The sequence below is a fragment of the Falco biarmicus genome, chromosome 1 (genome assembly GCF_023638135.1).
Source record: "Falco biarmicus isolate bFalBia1 chromosome 1, bFalBia1.pri, whole genome shotgun sequence".
NCBI classification, from domain to species: domain Eukaryota; kingdom Metazoa; phylum Chordata; class Aves; order Falconiformes; family Falconidae; genus Falco; species Falco biarmicus.
The window spans coordinates 3,652,564-3,680,233 of NC_079288.1; the positions used below are offsets into that span (position 1 = coordinate 3,652,564).

At 38.8% G+C, this 27,670-nt stretch overlaps 1 protein-coding gene across 1 annotated transcript in view; it reads left to right on the forward strand.

The window, feature by feature from the left end:
• Positions 1–27,670, forward strand: part of PRKCA (protein kinase C alpha) — a 160,048-nt gene that overhangs the window by 43,194 nt on the left and 89,184 nt on the right. The window contains exon 3 of the mRNA XM_056330488.1: positions 17,027–17,109. Within this exon, the coding sequence (XP_056186463.1) occupies positions 17,027–17,109 (83 nt within the window). The remainder of the gene's footprint in view (positions 1–17,026; positions 17,110–27,670) is intronic.

The window sequence follows — 27,670 nt, forward strand, 5'->3', positions numbered from 1 at the left end:
CACTTGAGAGATGTCTTGGATCCCTTCGTAGCTTCTGGAGAGAAATGGACTCTCCTCAGATGTGATTAATCTCATCCTAAAGCCTATTGTAAAGAGTGAGTATCCATCTTCTCTAATGGGGGACCTTTCCACGTGATGCAGGCAATTTACATCAGGATGTGACATAGCACTTCTAGACGAAATGTCTGCTTCCCTCCATTGATTATTAAGTAATGAGCTCAAACAGGTATGGTCTCTTTAAGCGTCCAAACATGTAGATAAGAGAAATCCCCCTGGTGTTCATTTATAAATCTAATAACTGGGAAACCCAAGCCAATCCCCGCCTCTACTGTAACTTGATGAATCATAACGCTTCAGGCAGGAAGAAGGATAACATTTTTATTTACAAAGAAAAGTCAACTGTAAACAAGGAGAGAAGCCAAAAGTAAAAGTAAAGACCTGGATTTATGTTTTAACAATAGTGTCTAACAGGTAGGAAAGCCCTGCTGGCTTCCTGTTTGGAGGAAGCCAGGAGGGCATTAACATGGATGTATTAACACGAACGTAAGCGCTATGCAATTGAAGCCATCCTGTCAATGTAAATGCTTTTTCTTCTTAAAGCAAGTAAGACTTGTAAAGTCCTTGCGAACAGAATGATGGATGTGTACAGCATTACCGGAAGTAGAATTTAAGTGGACAATGTATGGCTGCGAGGGGAATCATTCACTGAAAAGGCAGAAAGCCTTTTGAGTATGCTGAAGTTTTAATAATTCTTGTATCAAATTGAATAACTACCCTCAAGTAGGAATAATTTTCCCATTTAAAAAATGACATTTTTTTCTTCTTTTACCATAGGCCGCTTTTAAAACCATTTAACAAAGCCTCACATGTAAGATCCTGAAATGAAGATGCCAACATAAAGCATGGCAGGCCAATTTGTATTGTACAAAAGTTGCTGAAAACGAGCTAAATGTGTGTCACCGTGAACCAGAGCAGCATGTGCCAGTTACTGTCAGAACACCACAAATATAATGAAATTTTGTAAGGTTTTGTTTGCATCTTACTCCAAAAATTTGAGCCAGTTAATGCAAAACAGAGACTGTTACAAAGTTAAACGGTTGTTTTTTTGTTATTTCTATTTGGTTTACATTAAATGACTGAATTACAAATGCTGTTAAGTCTAAAGAGTCAGTATTTTGATCCACATAGGTTTTTTTGAAGGTGTAGGTCCTACCCTTTTAATGAAAAGCATTCTTTTCTTTTAGTAACCCTTCTGGTGAATTCACAGTACCTATTTGTCACTAATCAATAGATACCAGCCTCCTTTCTTGCCTCTCTGCAAGGTTCAGTAATTCACTGTCTCTTTTGAAGGCAGCAAAACCACGGCAGGCAATGTCTTATTTCAGACGACCGTTAGTCTAATCAATATTCTTCCATATTCCTTCTGTACAACATGGTTTGTACTTATCAAATTTGTTAATAGCATCACTAAACGGATTTCACAATGCAGCTGTGTCTAGTGTTATAGCTGAAAGGCAATCCATCTTTGCTGTTAGGATTTTGGGAATAGCAACTTTCTGATGTAGCGTTTTAGTATAGGGAGCAACTCTCAAGTCCGTGCGGTGATGGTTTTTTGGTTAGCAGCCGTGTTCTCATCTGCGTTGAAATAAACGGCTGAGTACGTGCTGTGTATTGTGGAAAGGCTTTCCTTACAATGCTGAACACTTTGTATGTACGTTGGGATGAGGAGTTGTTTTCTGCAACCTATATAAGAACTTGAATTTGGTTGGTTTGTTTGTTTGTTTGCATGTTGGGTTTTTTTTTTTTTGTCGTATGCATGACAGGAAAAAGTGGAATTTTGGAAAAACTGAAGGAGAGCTGAATAACATTCAGCCAGGACTTCTTAGTAATGTCGTATGTTCTTATTGAAGTATTAAAAAAATAAATAAAATTCTCATAGCTCTGCATATTCCTTTAATGGGTTATTTTGAGCTTCCATTGAAGCAGATACACTTTTAGCAGATCGACTTAAATGCCAATTGGGTAATAGAGCAAGAAGAAAAGCCATAATCTTTTTCTTTAGAGCAGAGAGTCCTATAAAGCTGAAATATGACTAATTACCACAATTGAATTTGTAAAATCCCTTGCATTTGTTAATAGACTTACTGTGTTAATATGTCTGTGAATGGATGTAAAATCCAAACAACAAAAAAAAGCCTTTGTGTACTTTTAAGACATAAATATGATATTTTTTCCCTCAAATGCATGGAATACCACTTTATGCTATGTAGCAGTAGTTTAAAAGAAAACGTTACTTTTTTTTCTGGCTTTTCTACGAAAGCTTAAAGCAATTGAAATAGTATCTTTTAAAAAATATGTTTTTCAAAAATATGAAAGTTCTGTGGTAAGAATGAGATTCCATTATGCAGCAGGGCAATGAATTATGAATTCCCAATTACAGTAGTACCTGGTATTGCTGCTATTAGTAGTGTGAGCTGTTGCTTAGCAGAAGTATGTCTGAGCAAAAAGATGTAAAAAACCCTCTTAATTGTGCAGTTGTACTGTAAGGCAGTACAGAGAAGGAAACAAATACAAAGGCATTGCAATAAAGAAACTGGGCTCTATCGTCAGCAGCTTCAATGCAAGTTGTAGGCACTACACGTTTTTAAAATAATAGAACACATTTTTTCTGTTCGTTTTTTTTTTGGTTGCTCATCTTCAGTTTGTTCCAGATTCTGAGTCACACTCATAAATCTGTTTGTAACTAGTTTTACCCAGTCAGCGAGCTTCAGAACAAATACATCCACTGATTTTTCAGGTGTAGAAATCCTCACCGATCACATTTAATATATTTTTTTCCTAGAATTTAAGAATATTTCAAAGCACATTCTTTGTCTTTAGAGGTATATCATTTTAAAATGAAGGAGAAGCGGATAGCTGGGGAAACGGGACAAAACCTGAAACAACTTTTCCTGTGAAGATGCTGAGCCTTTCTTGGGGAAGACTCTGGTGCTGTTCCACAGCCCACGTAAACTGCTCCAAGCTGGAAGTATCGCGGTCCTGCCCCGGAGCTGCGGTTCACGCAGTTGCCTGACTAATGTCTGCACACCAGTCCTTTCCTGTGCAGTAACTTGGGTTTTAGCATGTAAGTACCAGTAACGTGCCAAGGGGGAATCCTTGCGCAGGTCCCACCAGGAAAGGGGCTGGTCCAGGGCAGGAGTCGGCAGCTGGGGAGGGGGGCACGTACCGGCACCGCTTCATCAAGCAGCGATGCTGGTTTGTGCCGGCGTGAAGCAGGTGGGAAACTACAGACCAGTGGTCCTTCCTGCGGTAGAGAATTTGACAGGCTTGATGGCTTCTGCCCATCTCGCACAGGCAGCCTGTGCCACCGGGAGCCCTTCCTGCACTGGAACTAGACTTTAGTTGTAGCTTTGCCCTCCAGTTTGGAGGGGTGTTTTTACCCAGACTAGTGAAGAAACTAACTTTGCAGAGAACCTTCTATGGAAAGACTCTATCTGGAGTCTTGTCAGCTCTTCACATTCCCTCCTCTTCTCCTGGCCATTTCCCTAAGACACAGTTTACTCACATTTTAACGTTCTGCAATGAATATATGAATGACATATTCACAATTTAATCATGAGAGCTTTAAAGCAAAGTTCCTGCCGCACTGAAAATTCACCTTGCATCCAGGTATTAATGGCAGCTTGATTTCTTACGCAGTAGTTTGTTGATGTATGATACTGTTCTGTATGTGGGATGCACTTTTTCAAATGCTGGAGTCTGAAATTAGTTCTACATTTATTATACCACTTCAACATAATCCATGTAGAATTCATCTGTTTGCATGCCTGTTGGAATCTACTGGAATCTGTTATTTTCCATCCACTTGTGTAACAGTTTCACATTGTTTACAGAGAGAACATGCAGTTTTACATAAATCACTTGCTTTCATACAGTTTTACTGCATTATTTTATTGAACTTTTGAAGGGTTTAAGTACCCTGCAGTCTGGAGCATTAAAAGGCATAAAGTGATTGAAAATAAAAACTGGTTTTGGCTGAAATAATGGAATATTCATAATCAGAATTATTAAACAGCATTTAAGAAGTGTGGGTGAGATGTAATGAATGAGCTGCATTGCATAAAAGGGCATGATTCAGGCTGTTGATTATAAAGACTTAAATATAAATCTTGCATGGGAAAAAGTGGGGTTTTTATCTTGCTCCAAACTAGATATGGAATAATCTCTGTTACTAAACTGCGACCTAAGGAGCAACATGGCCAAGTACAAACGTTGATCTATTGGAACTGAGACATTCAATGGGCAACATTGCATGTCTGAATTATACAACCTGGGAAGGAAGAGATGCGTAAATATAGATTGTAGCGCTGGGAAAACTGTTGGAGAGGTGACTTGCCCCAGGCTTTCCGGATCAACCTTGAGGTTTTGTCATCTGTTCCCAGTTTTCACCTCTTCCCACCACCACAGTATGGGCTTTGTTGCACGGCAAAGAAATCTGATGTTGAAATGCTTTAATTTTGGTATCCCTGGCCTTCCTCTGTGTGGGCTCATGGAAGCTAATCGACAGTACTGTCTGCGTGTGATCCTCTGCCGTGATTGTATGGATTTTCTCGCACTCGTGTTTGTGCGCTTGCATCTGTGGGTGCATGCAGTTCCGTTCTTACACCAGTGTGGTTTGGAAATGTGGGACCTGATTGCAACCAACTGCTGCGCTGTGCTGTGCTGCCCGGTAGAAAGCAGATCCGCATTTCATGCATTGTGTGTCTAGTGACTAACTGCTCCCAGATGTCATTTTGGGGCTGGATGCCAGACTGAGTGTCTGTTCCCCCCCTCAACTCACTGGAGTGCTAGGAAAGCGCTACAGTTAAGCAGGGAGTGTAATGATGCTTACATTTCCGACCTATACTTAATTCTTCCTGGGTAAAAATAAAATAGGTCCATTTTAACTTGTCCAGATACCTAATGGGGTGATGTATACTGTGCCTCTAGCAATATTTTATCTTTTAGAATGAGTAGAGCCAGAAGTACTTCCCTTAGTTTTGGAACAACACAGCATCCCAGGTTATTGATAAGTGCATTGTGGAGTCTTTGTAAAAGACTAGTTTATAACCATGTTAAATGTGTATTATTGAAAGGCTGAATTGCTTTGCTGCACTGTATATAAGAAGGGGGATAGTTAAGTTAGTGAGGAAATAAATAATATTTTATGTCAGAAAAGCTTTAAAGTTCGAAAGAAAGTGATTTCATCAGTTTTTCAAGAAACTTTCATAAAGTTTGTTAACATTTTTAAACACGTGAAAAATAGAGATTTCTTATTTTGCCTGTTAGTAATTTGTGATTTTAAGAACTGTCAACTGAAAGCTCAAATTGTCACTGTTGTTTTCCTTAAGTTATAGATTTGTTGGGCAATTATGGAATGCCTTAATTTTTTCAGTTGCCTTTATGATCTCTTCTAAAGTGCCAATATGTCATACAGTAAAACCTTGAATAAAAGCAGTCTGAAAAGACAGCAATGACAGAAATGGATTTGCTTTGCTTTTGGACTGTAGACCCTTTATGCATGTTCCATGGTGAGCAGGAATGAGTTGCAATCTCGGTTTTGGGGTTTTTTGGTGTTTTGTTTTGTTTGGGGGGGGGGGGGGGGGGGGGCGGGTGAGGGGTGTTGCGTCATGGCTTAATGAATTCCAGTCCCTTACTACTGCTTGAAAATTCTTGGCTTGTTGTAAACGGTATTCTCAGATGAACATCAGCTAACATGTCACTGACATTCATGCCTCGTTTTTTACTTAAGCTAAGATATTGCTTTTGGTAAATACATGGGATAGGAAATAATGTTTACCTTTCCATATCATGGGAAGACTACTCATTCAATCTGACATATACTAAGAAATACTGTTTATATTGCTGCGTCAGTGAGCAAGAAAAAACTGCCCAATTATAACCATATGGTGGAAAATGCTTGTATACCATTTTCATAGTCAAGGCAACAAGAATAGCCATTTTTCTTTCTAAGAACTATGAACTGAAACATAGGCTAAATTTGCAGGAGCATTTTGAGATAAAGATCAATTTCTAGGAACTTGAAAAACGTTTCGAAATCTTTGTCAACCATGTAGACAGACCGGAGACATTCCCTCAGTTCTTCTACTTAATCATGCAGGATGGATTGAGTTTTAATATTCATATAGGTTGTTATTACATGGTTGCTTTATCTAGTATAAATCTAGCACAAATTGAGGCTGCTTTGGTGGTTTTGTAGTTCTATTTTTGTGCTACGTGAACTTTGATGTTCTGTGTATTGAGCTAGCTCAGGGAACTGGTCCAGCTAAAACCTAACCCTGCCAAAAAAAATTGACTGCATAAATGTTAAAACACAGAAGCAAGAAGACAGGGCCACTGGTTTTGATAGCAATGTGCCATACGTCAAATTTAAGTGGTCACTTAACCATGACTTAAGAAATCATCACTATGCCGGCTCTGCGTGCTGATGTTGTGTTTCCCTGGGAGTGCAAACGTTTGTGCTGGCAAAGCACTGGGAACCAAGATGCGTAAACTAAGACGGGCTTTACATGAGAGCCTAGTGCTGAATTAATAGATTGATGGGTACAATTAATTCAATTTTCCTGAATTCATGCTCAAAATATACCTTTCACTTCAAAAGTTCCAGTGACTATATGGTGACAGATTCCACTGACGGTTGCTGTGCTGGTTTTTTTGCTGCAAATCTCCCAACTGAACTACTTCTTTGTTTAGAATTTTTTTCCCCTGTAAATGTTTTACAATGCAAATGTAAATAATTCATTCATAATTAAATGACAAGTTTCCACGGTTTCATATTTCGTTATGTATGTGCTACCTACCTCTGAGTCTACAGGTATTTCCTATAAATACCACTTATGCTATTTTGAATGAATTACTGAAACTTACGTCATTCACTCCACCATGTAAATTTTGATAACTACTAAACCAAAGAAATTAATCGGCTTGTTATGAGTAATGTACCCTTCAAACATACTAGGGAAAAAATCTTCCACCTATTGGCCGACGGTGATTTTCCTTAATTCTGTAATGGGTTTCTTTGTGTGTTTGTTGTCTTACACTGGCAATAAATTTCAGACTGAAATTAGTCTAATGCAGAGTTGTTGGGGTTTTTGGTGTGTGTGTTTTTCTTCCTGAGAGCTTGCAGTTACTTTATGATGAAACAATGTTTTCAGTGACTGATGAGAGTAGGAAAGTGATACTGAAATTTCTAGCAATGACCCTTTAATAAGATGTATGCAACTGGGTAAGACTTGCAACAAATATTGAGCATCTGTTGGGTAACATAAAAATAATTAAAAGAAACAGCAACAGGAAAAACCTTAAACAAAACCTCTTCAATATCCTGATATACTGCTACTGCTGAGACATAATGGGTAGGTCAGGTAAAAAACCCCAGCTTCAGCCCTTTGAGGGAAGTGTCTAAAGTGATTGTCAGTTGGTTTTATTAGTATCCCTCACGTCCAAAAGGAGGTGAATGTTCTCTTTTTCCGCTGGATCCTTTGAAAATTTCAGCCACATCTTTTGCACCTCTTTATTTTAAAATGTTTTTTTTTGCTATTCGAGCCACACTCTTGATAGGTTGAGAGAGGCAGAGTATAGTTATTGCCATAAAAAAAAAATAAAAAATATCTGTGTTGGATAAAAATGGAACTTCTGGAGGGCAGGAATGGTGAGTGGCATTGACAGTGAAGTCCTAGTTGTCCAAAAATCCTGGAGAGAACAGGAGGCAAGAGGCACGTTAGTGCAGACCAATGCAAGCTGCTGCTGTGTGACACTTGTGACATCCATCCCATCCCCTGCTTCTACTCTTGGCCTGTTCTAGCGGGTCGCTGCCAAGGTATATAAGAAGTAATCTGGTAATCATCTGTCTTTCAATTATAATAACCATTCACTTCAGAATTCTGCATTAAGCAATTGCTTCGCGTAGTATGACACCGGGACCGAGGGCCATGCTGCTGCAGCCACCTGCTGCTGCAGCCACCTGCTGCTGCCCCTGGTGCCCGTTGGTGCTGTTCACCTGTCTTTAATTGCTTCCCTTCGTTAGTGGATTGGACTATTATTTTCATATAAGTTATAAATTAACAGAATTGTAACGTATGTATTAATACCTTTTTTGTGTTCAGGACATTGGAGCTAACGTAGAATAAATTACCGGATCTGAATCTTAATAGTAATTACAATCCTGTACCAAATGGGAATGTATCTGTATCTTCTAACTAAAGACACTATATGGAGCACTGAAAATACCATCATACAATGAATACCGGCAATTTCATTATATCCAAAGGATTTGGTGTGGTGTCAGCAAGAGACTAGATAGTGCCTTTGCAAGGGTTTTTTTGTGACTTTGGGGCACAGTGTGAATATCTTTCATTTTTAATGCAGTCACTTTAGCACAGAATATACCATAGAGCGGTCTACAGAATTCATTAATTGGGCAAACAAAAATGAGCTAATTGTTGCAGTTTAAAGTGCATTTAGATAGCAAGTTTAACTCTTATGGCGATAATCATTGTCATTAAACAATACCAGGTGGGGTTTTTGTGACAAGATTCAAGAAGTTTTTATAATTATCTTTTAATTTATACCTTCCCCATGCTGAAAGGAACTGGAAAGAGCAAATGAGATTGGCTGAAGAGAACAAGGGGTGGCTGGGCTGATGTTTCTGTGGATCAGTATCATGATTTTCTCCATATTTAAATTTATATGATTCTATACCAGGCATAAACGTTAAATGGCACCTACATGCTATTATAACACTTGTTTTGTGAAATTAGATCTTTGATCCTTTAGAAAGAACTGGTGTCTTTTAAAAATAAATAAGTAAATAAGCAAGGCATGAGTTTTTTGCTCTAATACATTTGAAGTCCCATTGCGCTATTTTGGAATTATGATTATGTGAAAGCAAATGTCAGAGGGTTCTATCATCTTTTTGGTGACTTCTGCATATGTAAGTAAATGTAGAATTATGTCATTATCCTTGTTGTATGAGCAGTTCTGAAGTAATTCTTTTATCAGGATTATGTCCAAACAGGTATCACGGGAAGTTTATTTCTTTTAGTGTAGTATTTGGGATATGGCTCTGTTCATGTTTCAAACAGCTTGTTTGCTGTTATCCTGGCTTCACTTCTTCCTATCCTGAAGAAGAATAAATACCATCTTTTGGCAATAACGGAATTACTGTATGGATTGTGTCTACTGGCAAGCGAGGTTCGTTAATGTTGTTCAGTACGTTACAAGGTTTCTCAAACACAACTGAAAGCCCAGACTTAAATTCAAAATATACTAAAATACTTAGCGTTCAGCTTTTGGCGTTCAGATCTGGCATTTCACTTGTTGTATTTGTGTCCATACAAATCATACTCAAAGAAGGAAATGTTTTGGTTTACAGCCACCAGTAGCTTGATATCATTAAATTATGAAGTGCTGAGAAAAAACAAACTGTAACAATGGTACTAAAATATTCTTGCTGAGAAAAACAAGCTGTAACAATGGTACTAAAGCATTCTAACTTCTTTCTAAAAACCTCACAGTAATACCTTACAGCTGTGCTAGCATGCTTTCTGTATTTCCTCAGTTTTCCATGCTTCGAGCTGTGAATGGATTCAGACGTTGCTGTGAAGCGTGGCGCGGGCTGTGTTAAACTGACCATGTGGGTGATTTAATATGAGATGAAAGATTAAGAAATCGCCTGAGTCGTTCAGATGTTTGTCTTCAGTGCATCAGGCTTCTCATGAGCGAACAATGAAGTTTTCAGCTTGGCTGGCGGGAGGAGCAGCTCTGCCCACGCTGGCTTCTGGAGCTGGGGCTCTGCTGGGCTGGTCCTGGGCTGGGTGGATGGAGGCACCACTGGAAGGACGTGGGGTGCGGTGGCCACTGGGCTTCTAAGAGCAAAGTCATTGTGATTGCTCTTGGGTTTAGAGAAGGTTTACTCACCGAGGACCTCATTCTTTTCTCGTGCTAGGTAACACGACCGGATTCAGTGAGGCTGTGCCCTGCAGAGGGCAGCTACCATGATTTTCCAAAAGCACTTTGCTTTCTGCTGCCGTCCAGGATTCCAGCTGTATTACAAAACAAAATAAAATCCAACAGCTGCATTGTGGGGATCGGTTTCATCTTGCATCCCGTTGTTTCCTACAGTCTTAAAACACATGCAGCCTGTGCTGCTTTGTGCTGCTCACTTTCTCGGCCCTTTATCTTTGCTTTAGGTAATGCATCAGACTGAAGGCAGCTGCTTTATTTAAGACATCCTGTTTCTGCGATTAGGGTCACTGCTGAATTAGTTGCGTTGAAAAATCTGAAGAATGAATGTTCGGCGTTCAACAAGAAACATTTACGGGCTTTTATGTTGTTGAGTTCTTTAATTGAAAGAGCCGTGCTGTTCCTTGCTGATGTGCCTGTACACAGCTACAAAGCAGATTACAGCAGCCACCCGGAGTGTCTTTGTTGCTGGCATACAACATGTTAAGATCAGCAGATTTTTAAACTAAAGTGAATTCAGACTACAGAAGCGATATAAAAAGTCTGTGATACTGGGTCATCTTTTTTGCTGTTACAAGTTCTTGAAATAGCTATTCCAGCACCATTTTTGATAAATGACTTCTGGGTTATTATTCTTTTATAAAATGGGACGCCTCAAAGGAGAGAGATTAATAGCTTTGTGAAACTTTAGCAAGGACTTTACATAGAAATGATGATATCTGTCTTTTTGAAAGTACATCATTAACAAGTAGATTGAAAGTGTGTTGAATAGTTCATATTACGTTAAATACTTTAATATTTTGAAACTGTCAGTTTTGCAAACATTGTGCTATAGTTTTAGGGGAAAAAAACCTTTATCATTTACCTTCTTTTCCCTGTCATGGAAGGCAGAAATGACAAATCTATAGTATGTGCCTGAATATGTTATGTGAGGTATTTTGCTAAATCCAAACTGTTTTATAAACACCTTAAAATATAGCTGCAGGTATATACTCATAATTTTATCCTACAGTACTACCAGCTCCATTGAAGTTGTTTGGGTAAATGAAAATGTATGTGCATTCTCTGCCAGACCTACAGACTATTTGCACACTGTTGTAGATCTTGCAAAGCCAGCTTACCAGCGACATCCATCTGTTTTATACTCAGCGTAAAGGAGTTAATGACCTGAGTAGTTAAGACTATCCGGACGATCTGTATAATCCTTTCACACAAATAAGATATTGTTTCAGTTAAACATTACTTTCTCTTTAATTTTTAAAAATAGGTAGTAGAGATCTCATTTCTGTCCTCCCCTTGACTGCCTTAGCTTAACTGAACTTGACAGAATTGAAAAAGAAAATCTGTGCAGCAAGGTCAGATGTACGAACGTGAGAATACACAAACCAGTTATTGACTGGTAGAGTTGTAGCTTAGAAGTAGGAATCGGCCCTAATTTATCGATATTGATCTCGTGTAGTCTCTGTACTTCAGGGTGGAGTTTCGATGCCTCTTTGAGAAGGTAGTTTGAGTTTTGCAGAACCTGCAATAAAGATAATCCATGAAGCAAGGAATCTGTAGTACTATGCAGATTAGTGCTGTAAAGGTGCTGCGTGACCTCATGGTGTTACAAAAGAGCTTTAAGAAGCTTAGTAGCAGGTTAAGGTGAATGTGGAGAGGTGGTGTTTTTCTTATTGACTATGTTATCCTGGAAGAGGCTGTATCTTGCTGGGCTGTAGGCTGTTTTAGTGAGACAAGTGTTGTAAATGCCAAGTGGAAAGATTGCGTACAGCAGTTGTAAGTGTTAGCCTCGGTACTCTCTTGAGATAGCACTCTCTTCTAGATGGGATGAAACACTGGCAGAAAAACTCGCAGATTTGTTATAAATTATATATGTTGAAAAAGTTAGGGTAATGTAATTTTCCAAAATTCCCTGTGGATTCAGTAACGCTAATAACATTCAGAGCTAGCGCTGCTTCTGACTTGTGTCTGTTTGTAATCTATGGCCTTGTTTATATTCAATATAAAATGATTTTCATTTTTTTTTTCACAATTTATAACAGATTCAGAGAAGGAGAAAGACAAGTATTGCTAAATCCTAGCTAAATCCTATTTAATTGTTACTCTTCTTGCTCTGGAAATAGCTTCTGTTCCCGAGTTAAATTAATTTACTAGGACTAGATTAAAACAGTACTGCTTATTTAAATAACAAATGTATTTGGTATTTAAACTATTTGTCTGTTTTGAGGTAGTACCCTATTTCCATTTAATGTAATAGCTATATTTAATCTTAGAATGAACTAATGCATGCCATGTGACAAATTCATTCACTGCTTGGTGTCGTGCAGAAAATACAAGCCAGCCAGTAATATGGGCCCCTTGGGAAAATTCTGTGGCCTCACCGAATATGCAAAGCATGTGAAACAGGAACATAAAAATTACGCAGTGCTCCAAGCTACTGGAGAAGCCCTTAAATTTCTCTAGTATCCTCTGAGAGTAATGCAGAGAGTGATTTCATGCTTGGTTTATTTCTGTTGTAACTCCTTACTCCAATTCAGAACAAATTTTTGTTCAGAACCCAACAACAAAACCCCAAAGCAGAAACCCAACCACAAATACTGGGTGCACATGGAGCTATTTCCCCATTGCTGCCCATCAGACCCCTTCTAGCGCTTCCTTTGCAAGAATCGATGCTTGAAACCTGGACGCAAATTACGTGGGCAAGAATATGTATATGTGGTGGTGGTGGGCAACTAATTACATCTTAACAGTTTAGCCATGGCCTTAAAGTTTATTTAGATGGGAAGATAATACATGATTTTTATGGTGGTTGGGATTTTCTAAAGCTAACATTTCAGTTGGGAGAATAGTCTTGAGCATCACAAAAATGAGTCAAAGATGACTTGAAGAAACCTCGCTGATTACAGGCAATAATAATAACTGGCAGTTCAGTTAGATTGTCTTAGAAATATACTGTCTCCCCCTTTTAAGTTTGCCGCTTAATTTGTTTTACTGAATAAAGAAATACTGTGGTGTGTGGTGTTTGTTGGAAAGGCTCATCTAACCTGTTGGTTTTCCTCCAAAAGTGGGAGTATGAAAGTAATTTTCATTTTTTAATATCGGTTGGACTTTTCTTATTCCAAATGGTAAAGTATAGGACTTTTGACATTTTTGATCCCGGTTCTTTGTGGGTTGTAGAGCGCTTCAGGTACATGGGTGACTGGATCTCAACAATGGCTTTTCTCCTTTACAAATCATGTAATAGAGAAGATTGCATCTGTTATTTGTTATTGTAGTATTTCATTTCTGTCTCATCAGTCTGTGTCAAAGCTACTAGAAACGTATTTTTCTTTAGCAGATAACTCTCACCTGACAATATATCATGATAACCTTCACTTATCACATAATTCAGAAAAACAGTTTGAAAATTGCAGCAGTGCCTTGTAACTCTAAGTGACTGATGACTATATATATTATTAATAACAACATATTTTTCATGGTATTGTGCACCAACAGAAAAGTGTTGGATAGAATAAATTACCCTCCATTATGTATCATAAATCCCACAATCATGTAGTGCATCTTCTGCTTGTTTGCTTTGAGAACGCACTGAGTGCTTCTCACCACATTCTTCCTTTTTTTCTTGATAGCCATTTAGCATTTTCTGCTCTCCGCAGCATTGCTGGGAGGACGGAGGGCGAGGGATCAGCCTGGTAGATGCAGCATGCCAGTGGAGAACTAGCAGTCCCTCTGGTTTTGCCACACAAGGCCTGTTTTGTTCTCTCCTTTCCTCCCTGTGCCCCCCCCGCCCCCCCGGGCTTCTCAGAGGGTGTTTGTCTCCTGCAAGCCCTGAGCTAGGAAGGATGGAAGCTCACAGCCGTATTATATACACCACAGATCAAAATCAGGCTGTCAAAACAGGAAAATGCCTCAATAATTTTCTTTTTCATTTTAACTGTCAGCCTCAAGATACTACTTGCTCTCAAGCTACTATGCATAATGTGTGCCAGCTCCCTTCTACTTATACTCGTCTTAAAATGTAAAGCAACAAATTTTCTGGCAGTCCCCTCAAAGTAGTGTAATATAACTTTCGTTACAAGAAGGTGGTGAACATAATGTGACTTCTTAACAGCTGCAGTAAGCGATGTGAGGCTATTAACTTCTTTTCAAAACAAGTAACAAGTGAGAGGTTATTTTTCATCTCTATTCCTAAAATAACGGCGTGTTATTTTAAGCAGGCAACATTTTGCTTGCACTTACCTGAACTAATTAAATCTTTACATGAATTCTCTAGCTCTGTAATGCTTTATAAAATTAAGAAAACTTTAAAAACTAATGCTGAAATACACTCTTAACGGCTGGATTTCAAAATGAAAATGTGGATGTTCAATGTTATGTATGGAAATGATGGCTGCTAACAAAGGATGTTAGCTGACCCTCAGTTCCCTTTAGATTTATGATTCCATGAGAGCTGCCTATTCCTTTGTTTATTTTTTTGTCAGACTATTTGGTTCCCATCTGAGTATTCTCAAAAGGTGAGACAGGTCTGATGCTTTCAAATTGCCTACTAAGGGACCAGCTTCTTTGCAGGTAGGCAACCCATCATAAGTACAATTGGGAAATAAAGGAGAAAGAGTTGAGAAGACTCTCCATGTTGAGGTGCACACAGCAGTCTATTAGTAGACTGGGCAGAAACGTTTTTAAAAGTTGAGTAGCCAACATCGGTAATCAAAGCCTTAATAAAGTCCCTTTTTTTTTGAAGTGTAGCTGAAAGTTCAAAAGGACACGTGCTGTCTGGTTTGCTTACTTTGGCAGCTGAATTGGAGTTTCCATTGTAGCGTGATTAGCATTGTTGTCACGGAAGTTAGCAGCTGAAGTTCATAACCACAGACCAAGGCTGTAGCAATGAGTGGTGCTGGTTTTTCTACCTATCTTGACACTTATGATCTATCATATTAAAAATAAGGTCAACGTTGTCTCTAGTTGAATGAATGTAGCACACTACGAGAGGCTGTCAACTCAGACCTAGGAAGTGACTACAGTATTTTATAAATATTGCCCCAAAATAGATCCCCAGATGTGCAATTTTTGCAACACGCCCTCCTGCTGGGCAAAGGCAGTGTTGGAATAGCCTAAGATCCTAATTTGAAAAACAGACATCGGTAAAGGAGTTCTGTTCTTCAGCCTTTCCAGAGATATTTCTCAGATCTTTTGCATTGATGATTGTGTTGCGTTTTCTAACTGTATGATCACTGTGTACAAAGTAATTATTAACTTCTTTGTTTCCTGAAGGATGTAATGAGATTATATTTTTGCATGTGACTTACCCCTGCAAACATAAATCAGGCTATTGTCTTCAAGAGGGGAAGGTTTGAAACCAAAAATACAGTTTGGAAGTGAAGCATTTTTCCAGCTGCAAGTAATATTAATAGTAATTGCCACTAAGTGATCTTTCAGTTGGTAGAAACAAACCATCAAAATGATAATTGTAGGATTCATTGGGGTTTAGGTTGATTAACAAACCAGACAACCAAGTGGGCAGCGTGCATCGAGCCAGAGCTCTGGCTCATGTGAAGTCGGCATAGCTTATCTGCAATCGGTGGAGCAAAGCCCGTTTTATTCCATTTGCCCAAAGAATAAACATATGCCATGTCAGAAATAGAACAGTGGGAAACAATTGCTGCCTGGGATGCTGATGAAAGATAGCTGGAGAAACATGTGAGGGTGATCAGACTTGGTTAAAGTCAGCGGCTGACTGAAGGATGGAGGTGAGGCCAGCCTGGCACGATGGTGGCCTCATGGATGTGTGCTGCAGTGACATAAGGTGCACTTGGTAACATCTTCCTCAGCTGTCTTCATTAGGTGAAAGAAATTAATACACCTTTTAAACGGGGAAGAGAACTGTTAAAGGTGCCGCATGAAATGAGCTGCTTAGAAGTACTGACATAATTTGATTTCGTTATCACTGAAGTTGAGGAAGCTCATGCAATCACAATCAACTGAACTCTGTTTTGTTATTTAGAAGTGTCCCTTGAAATAGTGTACTTTTACGTATTGGAAATGAAAATTTGAAGTGGTCAGGGAATGTTATCTGTAAAGAAATTGTGAGTTACTTATGGATCGTTCATTATAATCTCCCAACTCATTGCTTGACGGTATGCTTCACAATCTGAAATCTGGATTGTTCTGTTTTGTTGGAATGCGGACCAATTTTGAAATATCTGAACTAAGCTTAACGTTAAGAAAGAACCTGTAGTGAGGGTAAAAAGTAAAATACCTGCTTCTCAAAGTAAGCACACTCAAGCAAATTGTTCTTTCTACGTGGTTTGGGGGGACATGCACAACCTATGCTGTGACACAGCCTGTAGCCTTGGTCACCTGACATAATTAAATTAAAAGAAGCTTTCCTTATTTCCAGAAAGAAAAAGTTCTTTCAGGTCATTCATAAATTTTAAATGGCAGTCATATTGTAATCAGGAGCTAATTTTCTTTTCCCATTATCTCCTGCCATTCTGTGATACGGGAACACTTTGTTCTCTACAACAGTCTTCACTCAGAGCTTTAGTTTCTCACAGAAGTAATTAACTAGTAAAATCACTGGATCTTCGTAGACATGTTCACCCAGGCATGCAGGTGGACACATCCCGTACCCAAGGATGGGTTTTGCTCCAGTGACAGTTCCCGTTACAGAGAGGGATTCAGATTTAGGAAATGTGGCTTCTTAGAATTGTCCATCCCACGCTATGCTTTAACACTGTGTGCTGTCTTAAACAGTAAAAATTTATCATTTGGTAGAGTCTTGATTTTTAAATGCACATGTTTATCTTCTCTTTAATTATATTGTTTACTTGATGTCTGCCTTCCTCGTGCGTCTTTATTTAACATTAGGCTCTGCTTTCTTTCATTGACTTGCAGATGAAATATTGGATTGTAAGTTTTATTTCCTCTGTAATTGGTTACAACAGAAAAAAAATAGTAATTTAAATGATGCCATTCTAACTGTTGGTTTCCCTTCTCTCACTAGTTTGCTGTTTTGTGGTTCATAAGAGGTGCCATGAGTTTGTTACCTTCTCTTGCCCGGGGGCTGACAAGGGACCCGACACTGATGTAAGTACATCGACATTTCATACGCTGCTTTTACACGGAGTTTGCTGCTGTTTCACCGGTGAGAATGAATTACAAACAACATCAATAGGCTCTTTATGATAGATAATATTAGTCTGAGGGGTTTTTAACAGTTCTGAAGTGTATATTTATGGACAGTAAGGTCTATTTTTGGTAAGAAAAGTGGCAATGAACGCGTGACTAAGAACAATATCCTTCAGAATGTGACAATCCTTAGGTGTTTATCCAAGTGTGAAGCCAGCGTTTTACTTTGTTGGTTGCATTTGATATTAACAATTTCCAGGAAAGGCTGAGGCTTTTTCTGAGCTTTCTTTGTATCTTATCTTATCTCAAGGTGTATCTTCAGAACTAACTCTGGCCCTTGTCCTCTCTGCACACGAGGATCTATAGCTGCAGTCAGATGACAGTTTAATCTTGAGCCAGCTGGCTTATCTGAGGCAGGTTATTGAAACAATTATGTTCATTCTCGAGCTGGTGTACCAGTCGGGATACACCCGTTCTGTCCTGCTCCGTCAATATTTCTATATACATGTAGCATTTTTGGTCAACGAGTTTTCACTTTCAACACATCGGCTTACACGGTGAGACACATGTACAAGAATTTTGTATCACCCTGCTGAAATAATAAACTAAACGTGTTTGTTCACATAAAAATAAAGTTTCTTTGGGTTTTATAAATAATACTTTACAGTGAAGTAATTTAACATCTGCTTATGGGAACAATACATTCCAAGTGTTCTTTGTCTGGCCGGCCCTGTTTTGTTTCTTACAACATATTCATGCTCTAGATTGCAGGCTATTATCTCCTCTGATGAAATGCACCAGAAGACTTCTCTTGCTCATTTTTAATGAGCTTCTCATGAATTGTTTTAATGTGCTAGCCATGAGATCAATGAACAATGTATGGGCAGAAGCCACAAGGGTATTTGGAAAATGTGAGATGTTAAAAGTTTTCTTATTTTTAGATTTAAATACAGGGAAATGGTGAAGAACTGCGAAGAATTTTTGAAGTGGTTTGGTTTTTAAACATTTAACATAATCTAAATTTAGGTACATAAGAAAAGTGCTTATGTTAGGAGTGTAGTTACCCTATTCGGTTTTCCCTGTTCAGCTGATAGTCACCTCCAGAGAGCAAACCAGGTTGGTGCTTCTCCACTGGTCGCAGGGAGAGTTAGTGGGGGCAGATCTGACAGTCCTGTGGCAGCACACTGAAGGTGATGACAGAGACACTGCTGTCCTCGACATCCATCTCATCTCTTCCAAACTTTCCCCTTGCCCAGCCCCCCGTTATGGAGAGGTGAACATCTCCTGGGTCTGCTCCTGAACAGTACCTTTCCCCAGGGATCACCTGGCTTCAATTACTGCTACTTTGGTGACAGTTTACAATGGAAGAAGTTTCACAGTACTCAAAATATTGCTAAAATCAACAGAATGATGTTAAAAACATAATTGTAACAGAAGCCTTTCTTTTCACCTTTCCATCTTTTTCCATATTCAGTTCTGATAATTCATGAAATGCGCTGTTATTTCATTGCTCTCTGTATCTCCAGCCACCTTTCTTTTCCTATTCACTTTTCTGCGCTCAGCTCCTCATCTCAAACTTCCTTCATCTTTCATCAGCTGCTCCTGCTGCAGCCCTGGTTGCTTGTTGCCATTTAAGAGCCGTGACAACCCCAAAAACATTGCTCCAACAGTGAGATTCGGCATATCTAAGCTAAGGGCCCTGCTACGTATGGATGCAGTCACCAGAAGTTATGGACATCCACAAATCACGTCAGGGAGTAAGATTCCAAAAGTCAAGATTCAAACACGGAGCAATTACGTTGATTACCTGTGCAAAGAATGTGGATACTGCCAAAGGTTCGTTAAGCATGTCGAATGGGACCAGGGCATCAGAAGTGCCAGTGCAGCCACGATGCATCCCTCAGGAGTTATTCCAGGCTGTACATAAAGCATCTCTTTCCACTTAGCATAGGGCACAGCTTTCTTGAAGTCACTTGACTGAGCTGAGGTCAATGGTTATGGCGAAAGTCAAAGGAAGAGACTTTTGACAATAACGAGGTAGGCAGAGCACTCGCGTGGAAGCCAGGGCAGGGGCATAAGGCATTCACCGAGCGGGAAGGCAGCCAGTCCTCAGGCTGGCCTTGCTCCGTGTTCCTTAGTGCATTATTCTGTCAAAGGAGGCTACTATTAAAGCAATCATGAAGGCAGGAACAAGAAACCCAAATTATTCTTCATACCTTTCTTTTTCTGAAAGTTCTTGAATTTTTAAAGTTTTGAAGTGAAGTGTGGAGATTAGCTCTGTCTATTAAGTGTAACAGTTAAAGCAGTCTTTTGGAATTGGAAATTGTACATTAGAAGTGCCTAGAGATACAGAAAAGCTGAAATCCAGGTCTCCCCCTGTCCGGGTGAGTGTCCCCATCACTGAACTGTCATGCAGAATGCAGGTGGCAACACCTACTCTCTCCCCATGTCCTGCTTCTAAAAGAAAGTAGCCATAGCCACCACTTTTTGTTGCGGTCCAGATGCCTTCAGGTATAGTTGAACCATTTCCATCCCACTGGATGGCATTTGGGTGATGCTCGGAGCTCTGTAATGCTCCATACACCTTATATATTGTGTACGTGGGCAGTGCCAGTACCCGCATTGCACGGAGCTATCTGCTACGGGACCTGCTTTCCTAGAAACTCTTACCTCCAGTTTATTAGGCAAAATTTGTGTATCGGGTGAGTGGCTGCTATTACCAAACTGAGTAAAGGTCACCAGTACCAGCTGCGGACCAAGGGAGGCAACGTGCCAGGTTCATCCCGATGCGTCTGCCTGTCACTGCTTTAGCAGCACCCAGGCGAGGAGAAGTGTCGGTGGCAAAATACCCGCTGGGCATCGAAGAGCCAGAACTTCATCAGCAGTCTGGACAATTACAGAATATCTGTTTGATTACTCATTAACATAAGCAATACACTGTTGATTTGCTTCAGTCAGTCCTAAAACACAAGTAGGACAATAAAAAAAATAAAACCAAACCAAAACCAAAAACCCCAACAACCTAGTTTTTACAACTGGTGCTCAATTGTGATGTAAGATGTTAATGGAAGTTATGGGTGATTGAAAATTTTAGTGGTGACGCTCACAAGCAGGTCTTCTGTGTTTATAATGTATGGTTTGAGTCTTGAGAGTGTTCTTGATTAATTGTTTTGAAACATGGGTTCTTCAGGGTTTTTTCTCCTGAAGTTCATAAATGAGAACACACATTTGTGTGAGGCCATTTAATTTTATCGAGAATCTCTTCATGATGGTAGAATCTGTTGTGTGGCAGGTTGTTAATAATATTTAATATTGCTGACTGCCTTTTGTGACTTTTGGTTTTTGGCCTCGGTGATTAAATAAATCAGCCTAATGCTTTATTTTAGAAATGGGGTTACCAAATGACCATTTTCAATACTTACACGGAAGTGATATGACAAAAACAATTTGAAGATTAAAAGCAAACAGAAAATAAATGTTTTATTAAAATTGTGATACATTAGTGGGTCCTATTACACAAAGAGGATTGTAGAATCTTACACTTTTAATTTACTGAAATGTTTGACTATAATGTCTACCCTTTTACAATTCAGTAACTTATTCCTGAGTTAGCACAAGCTTTGTTCTGAAATGTAGCGTGCTATAAAGCTTATCATAATAATTGGCAGAGTTTTAAATACTAAAAAGTCCTTTTCTAAATTATGTCATGCAGGTGCACAATTAATTTACATACTCCAGTGTTTTTTTTAATTTTTTTTTTAATTTTTTAATTGTTTTTTTTAATTTACATTCTCCAGTGTTTTTGCGTGATGTAACCTTTCCATTAATTGTAAGAGTAATATTGTAATTAATAAAACATTTTTTTTCCAGAGTAATAAGTACAAATTATAATAAATATATGGTGTGATATTTATTGCATCTTGTAATTTTTAGATGATTGTGCACGTTAGAATGCCAGTGCAGAAGCCTGCCCCAGCCGGACGCAGAAGGCCGTTGGCAGGCAGAGGGGCGTTTCTTGCAGGCAGCTCCTGCAGGTGAGCGTTCACCGACCTGCCTGCTGCGGCCTGAGCTATCTAGGACACGGCAGCGAGGGCTTATTTATAGATTTGTCTTGAGGCAAGATAGGATGGCATGCACGCTCCATGCCTCCAGGGATACGGAGAGTTTCGGAGCAGCAGGGTTATTAGCTGGTTAGATAGACTCCAAAGGGGAGAAACCCCGTAATTTTTAGAAACTTCCTTCTGGCTTCCATGAAAGCTGAATGCGTATATGTGGCTGAAGCGTGAGGTCAAATTATACCGTAAAATAATGCTCCTTTGAAAGAGAGAGTTGAACTTTAAAAATATTTTTATTATTATTTCTTCCTGCTTGATTTCTGCCGCGTAGTTGTTTTCCAGACTTTGTAGCACGTTTTGGCTGCAGCAATCCCCTGCGGAAGGGAGAGCTCCACTGAGTTTCACTAAATTCTTCAAATATATTTACAGTTGCAATTAGTTATTTTTTTTATTGCTGGATACTTAAATGCAGTCATTTGGGAAACAAAAGGTATTTCAGACTATGCCATCCACAGACCTCTTCTTATTTCCTAGCCTTTCTTACATGCCAGGTATTTAATAAACTGACTGCTCAGCTGTATAAAAGTCCTGTGTTCTGTACCATGCTAAAAATAGTGGTGTACAAATATTGTCTCCTCATGTAACATTTTTATTTGCTATGGCATTCTATCGCTGTGAAAGAGGGAATAAATTATTTTTATTACTTTAAAATTAAATGCCTTAATAAAGGCAGTGTAAGAGAGACAAAAGCTTGTAATCACCCTCTTTTTGCGTTACTCAGACGAGCTGAAATGGTTGGTTGAAAGGTCTGTGTTTGTGCCAAAAGGAAAATAATACTTGGGAATAAAGTGGTCGTCCTTGACTAGTACTGAAATGATGGTGTCTGGGGAACAATATCCTGTTTCAGATGAAATAAGAATTCATACAATCAAAAAATTCTACGTTTCCTTCATACTTGGCAGGGTGTAAGCTCTGGTGTCTCAGCAAAATACCGACTCAGGAAGTTATTTTGCTGCTATCTAAGGGCTCTCTGTAGTTTGAATAGAAATTATTCATCTTCTCTTCTTGGCCAACTCTCTTATGGTGATGCTATTGAGTACAATTTAACAGCTCCTGCTGCTATTGTACTCTAAAGTTACATGAAACAGTGTCTCCAATTCAGATGCTTGTTTTTGGAAGATTGCTCGGTGTTCATAAAAACTATTTAAAGCCATTGCTGAAATGCTTTAGAATTTGAGTAAATTACTGTAAAAAATGTAAGAGCAGCCTCAAAAACTGATTGCTGCTGTAAGCAGCTTTGTTATGTTTCATGTTGAGGAATCTCGTCAAGTTTTTTTTCAAAAAGGATACTTTGAAATTGAGAGTTAAATCTTTTTTCCCCTTGTTAGTGGATCATAATGACAAAAAGTGTTTTCAAACTGCATGTGATGTATTACAGTGTTCCCAGTTCCAATGCGCATAAATTAATAATAAAAAACCCCAACCAAACAACAAGCCACTAGTGATTTAAAATGGTGTTTGACTGTATTCTTTTATTTTTAGTACAAGTTTATAAAACTTAATATAGAGTGCACAAGAACTTGGACATCCCCACCTCTGGATCTGCACTATTTTCCTTTCAGTTATTATAATACTATAGGATCCACAGGAGGCTTACGAGCAAAATAAATAGAACTTAAAAAGTGGAAAAAATCTAAATGAGGGCAAGTGACTGTACAGGCAAGGGAGATTAAATCTGACTTCTCAGAATCGCAGTGAGTTCTTAGTATTTAAGCACCTAGAAGTGAATGAATTGATGAGATACAGATGTGGGTTGATGCAAAATGAAAAGGCAAAGCCATCTCATCCCATTTGGCAGGGCAGCTGACCTCGTGGATGTTGAAGATGACATATACGCAAAGGACTTTAAAGTTAATAAGCCCCTTGATACTGAAATTGTTCAGGAGCTTTATTATCTTAAGCATGTTTGAAAAATCAGTCTAAATTTGAACAACTGTGAGGTTCTGTGAGATGATGCAGGAGCTGAATATTTTCGTCGGTGGTTTGGATGTTGGAATAATGTATAGCTACACAAAGGCAGTTGACAGTAGGGAGGCTTCTGAGAACTCTAGAGGACAATATTTAAGTTCAGATTTTTTTTTTCATATATTAAGATACAGTTTCATAAAACAAGTGGGGAAAAAAACCACAATTGAGAGGGGAAGAAAAAAAAATCAACATGAAAGTATTGTGAAGGGACCAGTGTAGAAGAAAATGAAGCAGCTCTTACAGTAGGTCATAAACTCGGTGCTGGCAGTGCACCTCTGATACAAAGGCAATGAATTTCCTCAGGAGTATGTTTGAAGCGAATATTCCATTTTTAGTGAGATGTTTTATGTAGAATTATGCAGCTCTTCAGGAGAGGATTTTAGAAAAGAAGTAAAATTTTAAAGGTCTTTAAATCATGACCTTTGAATATTTTCCATGTCTCTTAAGTTGCAACCAGGTCCCATACCCCCTTGCCCCAAGCTGCCTGCGTTACCTACATAACGCTGAAGATTTTAGGTATAATGATGGGTAACTGCTGCAGTGGGTGACCAAATGAAGAAATTAATTTTTTCTTTTGGGGTTTACTGCTCTAAACAGTGCTGCAGATATTATCTGTGCCCTCATCGGACCTAGGGGAGGGGTGAGGTGAGTCCTGTAAGGCTCCATCATGCTTGTCATTTTATGAGTTCTATGATTTTTGAGTTGGAAGGAGAAAGATTGACCCTCAAAAATTCATATGCTGGGGGACCAGTGGGAAACCACCATCTGTAAATGATAATTGACAGTATGACAGCAGTGGGCTTGAGTTTGGCTTAGGTGTGGAGCAATGCTGATGTCCACATTTACAGCAGGATTAGGCTGTTCGGTTTGATAGTTCTGGATGTGACGCAAATGATATGAGGGATCTTTTTCCTTGTGTCACACCTCTATGCAAAGCAGGAATAAATTAATATAATTGGGTTCTCCTGGGGGGTTTAGTTGTTTTGACCAGATTGATTTTTCTGTTCAGTTCCAGGTAATGCTGAAATTCTGGAAAAAAAAAAAAAAAAAAAAATATTTTTTTTAGTTCTTGTTTGCTCGCTGGCCTTTAATTATGCTTCCAGACTGTTAACATGTAGGAGGCTGGTTTCAGAGTGAAAAAAAATAGTCGCTTTACTGATCTTGGGAATTAAACCCACCCCCCAATAACAACAACAAAACCAAACCCAAAACCACCACCACCAAAAATACCCCCCACACACACACCACCAAAACAAAACAAAACAAAAAACTCAAGAAAAGACAGTAACTGGAAGCAAAGTATTAAGACTTGCTTTAGAACTAGTTAAAAAGGGATTTTAATCAGAAAGCTTTGTAGTCTTCTTCCAGGGATAATGAAATGCAGCAGCAGGGCATGTCTGTTTTGCTTTTAACCATTTGGTTTACAATGAAAAGCAACTCTTACCGATGTTAGACGTCATGAGTGACCTGAGCAGCAAGCATCACTGATAACTATTATGGAATCATAGAATCATTTAGGTTGGAAATTACCTATAAGATCCAGTCCAAACATAAGCCACCAAGGTTGATTTTTAAATTGCTCATCTGGATTTTGGATAATAGGCAGTCTTGTCCTAGAAATATTTCCTTTTTTAATGAAAATAATCTCACTCTGTTGCAAAAGACACACAAAGGCAGGAAGATCTGGCAAGTTACAGTTTACCACTTGCCAGATTAACAAAAATGCTCTTCTAAAGACAAGCCTGTATGGATTTTTTGAAGTGATTCTTAAACTGCTATGATGCAATAAATTTATTGATTTTTCATTGTATACCCTAAAACAAGAAGTTGTAACTCCCCCTCTATTTACAAATTGAGATAACACTCAATGTGTGTGTATGCCTATTTTTTCTTATTATGAAAATTATTAATCATGATGACTTTGTTTACAATAGGCATTATTAGATGGGAACAGTAGGTCACATTCTTACTATAAAACAATTACAAGGCAAACATACTTTTGTCAAAATATGATAGTCCTTACTATAGTACTACTCCCCTTTCCCAAAAAGCTGGTCATAGGTTTCCAAAATAAAGATGATCACGGTCAGTGCAGTAAGTACTTTAAAACAACTTTTACAGGACAGCATGAATATTTTTATTACAAAAATAAGTATTTTATTTTTTGTGATTACCCTGACTTTGAATCTCTCCAGAGGATCTGAAGTAGTTCGTGGAGAAATAAAGGTTTCATGCTTATGGTTTCAACCTTAAAGCCCTAAAAATTAACCGTAGGAAAAACTTGTTTATATAACTTTTCTCCTTTTTTTTATTATTATTATTGGTTTTAAATGGTACCTTGCACAGCTATAACGGCTCATTAGGGCATGTGGGTATTGGAGTATATGGACAATGAAATTTCAATTTGAACAGAATCAGTCTGAAGGTAAGACTCCTTTTAATGGAATAGGAATTAAAGAAAGAAATCTACTACGCAGGGCTCTGTATATATTGAGTATCTATTCTGCTCATACTCAGCCGGCATCTGAGGGAGGTTGATGTATGTTATACATATACCAGGGGAGGACTGGCCTCAGTTTCCTCCATCAAGCGCTCTTGATGGAGGCAGCATTTGTCCCCGGGACAGCACAATGTCCCATGACATTCCTCTCCCCTTACTGGATACTTCAGAATCCCAGTGCTGTTTTCCCACCCATCTCAATAAATAAATTCCAGCCATATGTCACCCTCTCCACCTTATGTTCATCCCCGGCTGGCAGGAACTGCCTGTGCTCAGAAATTTGCTCCTCACCTGCCGGTGGGTGGTTTGCCACTGCTCGGTGCCCGTGTGCAGCTTGTTTGCTGATCAACCGGTTCAGTGCTGCTTCAGAGATGGGTTTTAATTGCTGTTAGCTGGCTGCACGGAGGTGTTCATGGCGCTGCTCGCCGGAATGCCTTCGATTAAGTGCTTGGAAGCAGCTTCACAGGTTACTTGAAGGCATTTCATGTAATGGAACATGTTTGCATTTATCATCTACTGAGAAGACATTTGTACCTTCTATTCCTAAATTAAAATGCAGGCTCCTTTTATTGCAACTAAAATAGCTTTTAAGCTAGAGTGAACGATCCTCAAGAAAATAGAATTAAATTACAAAGGCTCTAAAAAGGTTCATGAACTTCTATAACTACTACTAATTCCCACCCCTTCCCTGTGCCTTGCCACGCAATCCCAGAATTGACTCTCTTAGTTGTCGGTCTGCAGAAGATGCATGGAAAAAAATTTATTGCGGTGTTGGAAAGAGCTGTATGAATCCTCTCCTTGTACACACCTGGATTATAGGAACTGCGTGGTGGGTGACTGCCTACACAAGGTGTGTAACTCCAAAGGCACGTTTGCTTACGTCTCCCATTGCACCCTTTCAGGAGTCTGTCTTTTTTGTAGTCCTCCAGTTCACGGAGCCTGCAGCTGGGACACTGGGCACGTCGTTGAACTCGTTTTCTGTTATAGTCTCTGAGCTTTGCAGGCTCATAGCTTTTGAAAGCTTTTTGTGTAGGAAGAATATTTTTTTTTTCCTAATCCAGAACAATTCAAAGTCTGAATAACTGTGTCATGAAAAATTAGAATTTTTATTTTTATTTTCTAGGCTTTTGCTGTGCAATATACAGTGTAACATAGATGATCCTTGTAAGAGTTAAGAGTTAAACAGAGACAGTACTGCTAAGAGAGGAAATTTATATATATGATGAATCTAAAAATATCAGCGATTTTCATAAGTTAGCATTGGAGAACGATTAGTGGTGATATTATAAAAGAAGAACTGTCAGCAAAGTTATTCCCAACAGTAAAACGAAATCTTGTCAATAGGGTTGTAATCTTAGTGGCAGTAACTACAACTGATTAAGCAATCTGCTGGGTGCTAATTTCACAATCAAAGCTTCTTCTAATTCCTCAAATTGAAGTTGACATTCCAACAGCCCTATTTTCCAATTGTTAAAGTATATTTAGTTGTGCAATTCAAATTGAATTTAAGTATTTCCTTTTCATTTTATTTTTCATCTTACCCTTTGCAAAAGTTGTGTCAAACTATGTAAATATGGCGACGTGATATTGGGGTTAAGGAGAGAAGAATGCTTAAGACTTACTAATAATCGAATATTTTTTACGTAGGATGTCATGTGCCAAATGTACCATAGACATTTCTATCAGGTTCCAACCCCACAATCATGGTGGTTTTTGGGTTTTTTTAAAGTCTGATTATGACACACTGAACTTATTAGCTAGGAGGAACATACACAGCCACAGACCACTGAGGAAACCTTGCAGAATGCCAAACGTTTTTAGCACTGTCTGTTTTTTGAGGTGGCAGTTCTTACACCAAAATTAGATGAAATCTTAGTTTGGAATAAAATGAGTGGGCTAATTTTGAAAAGCGCTGTAGGTCCCATATGCTACAAAT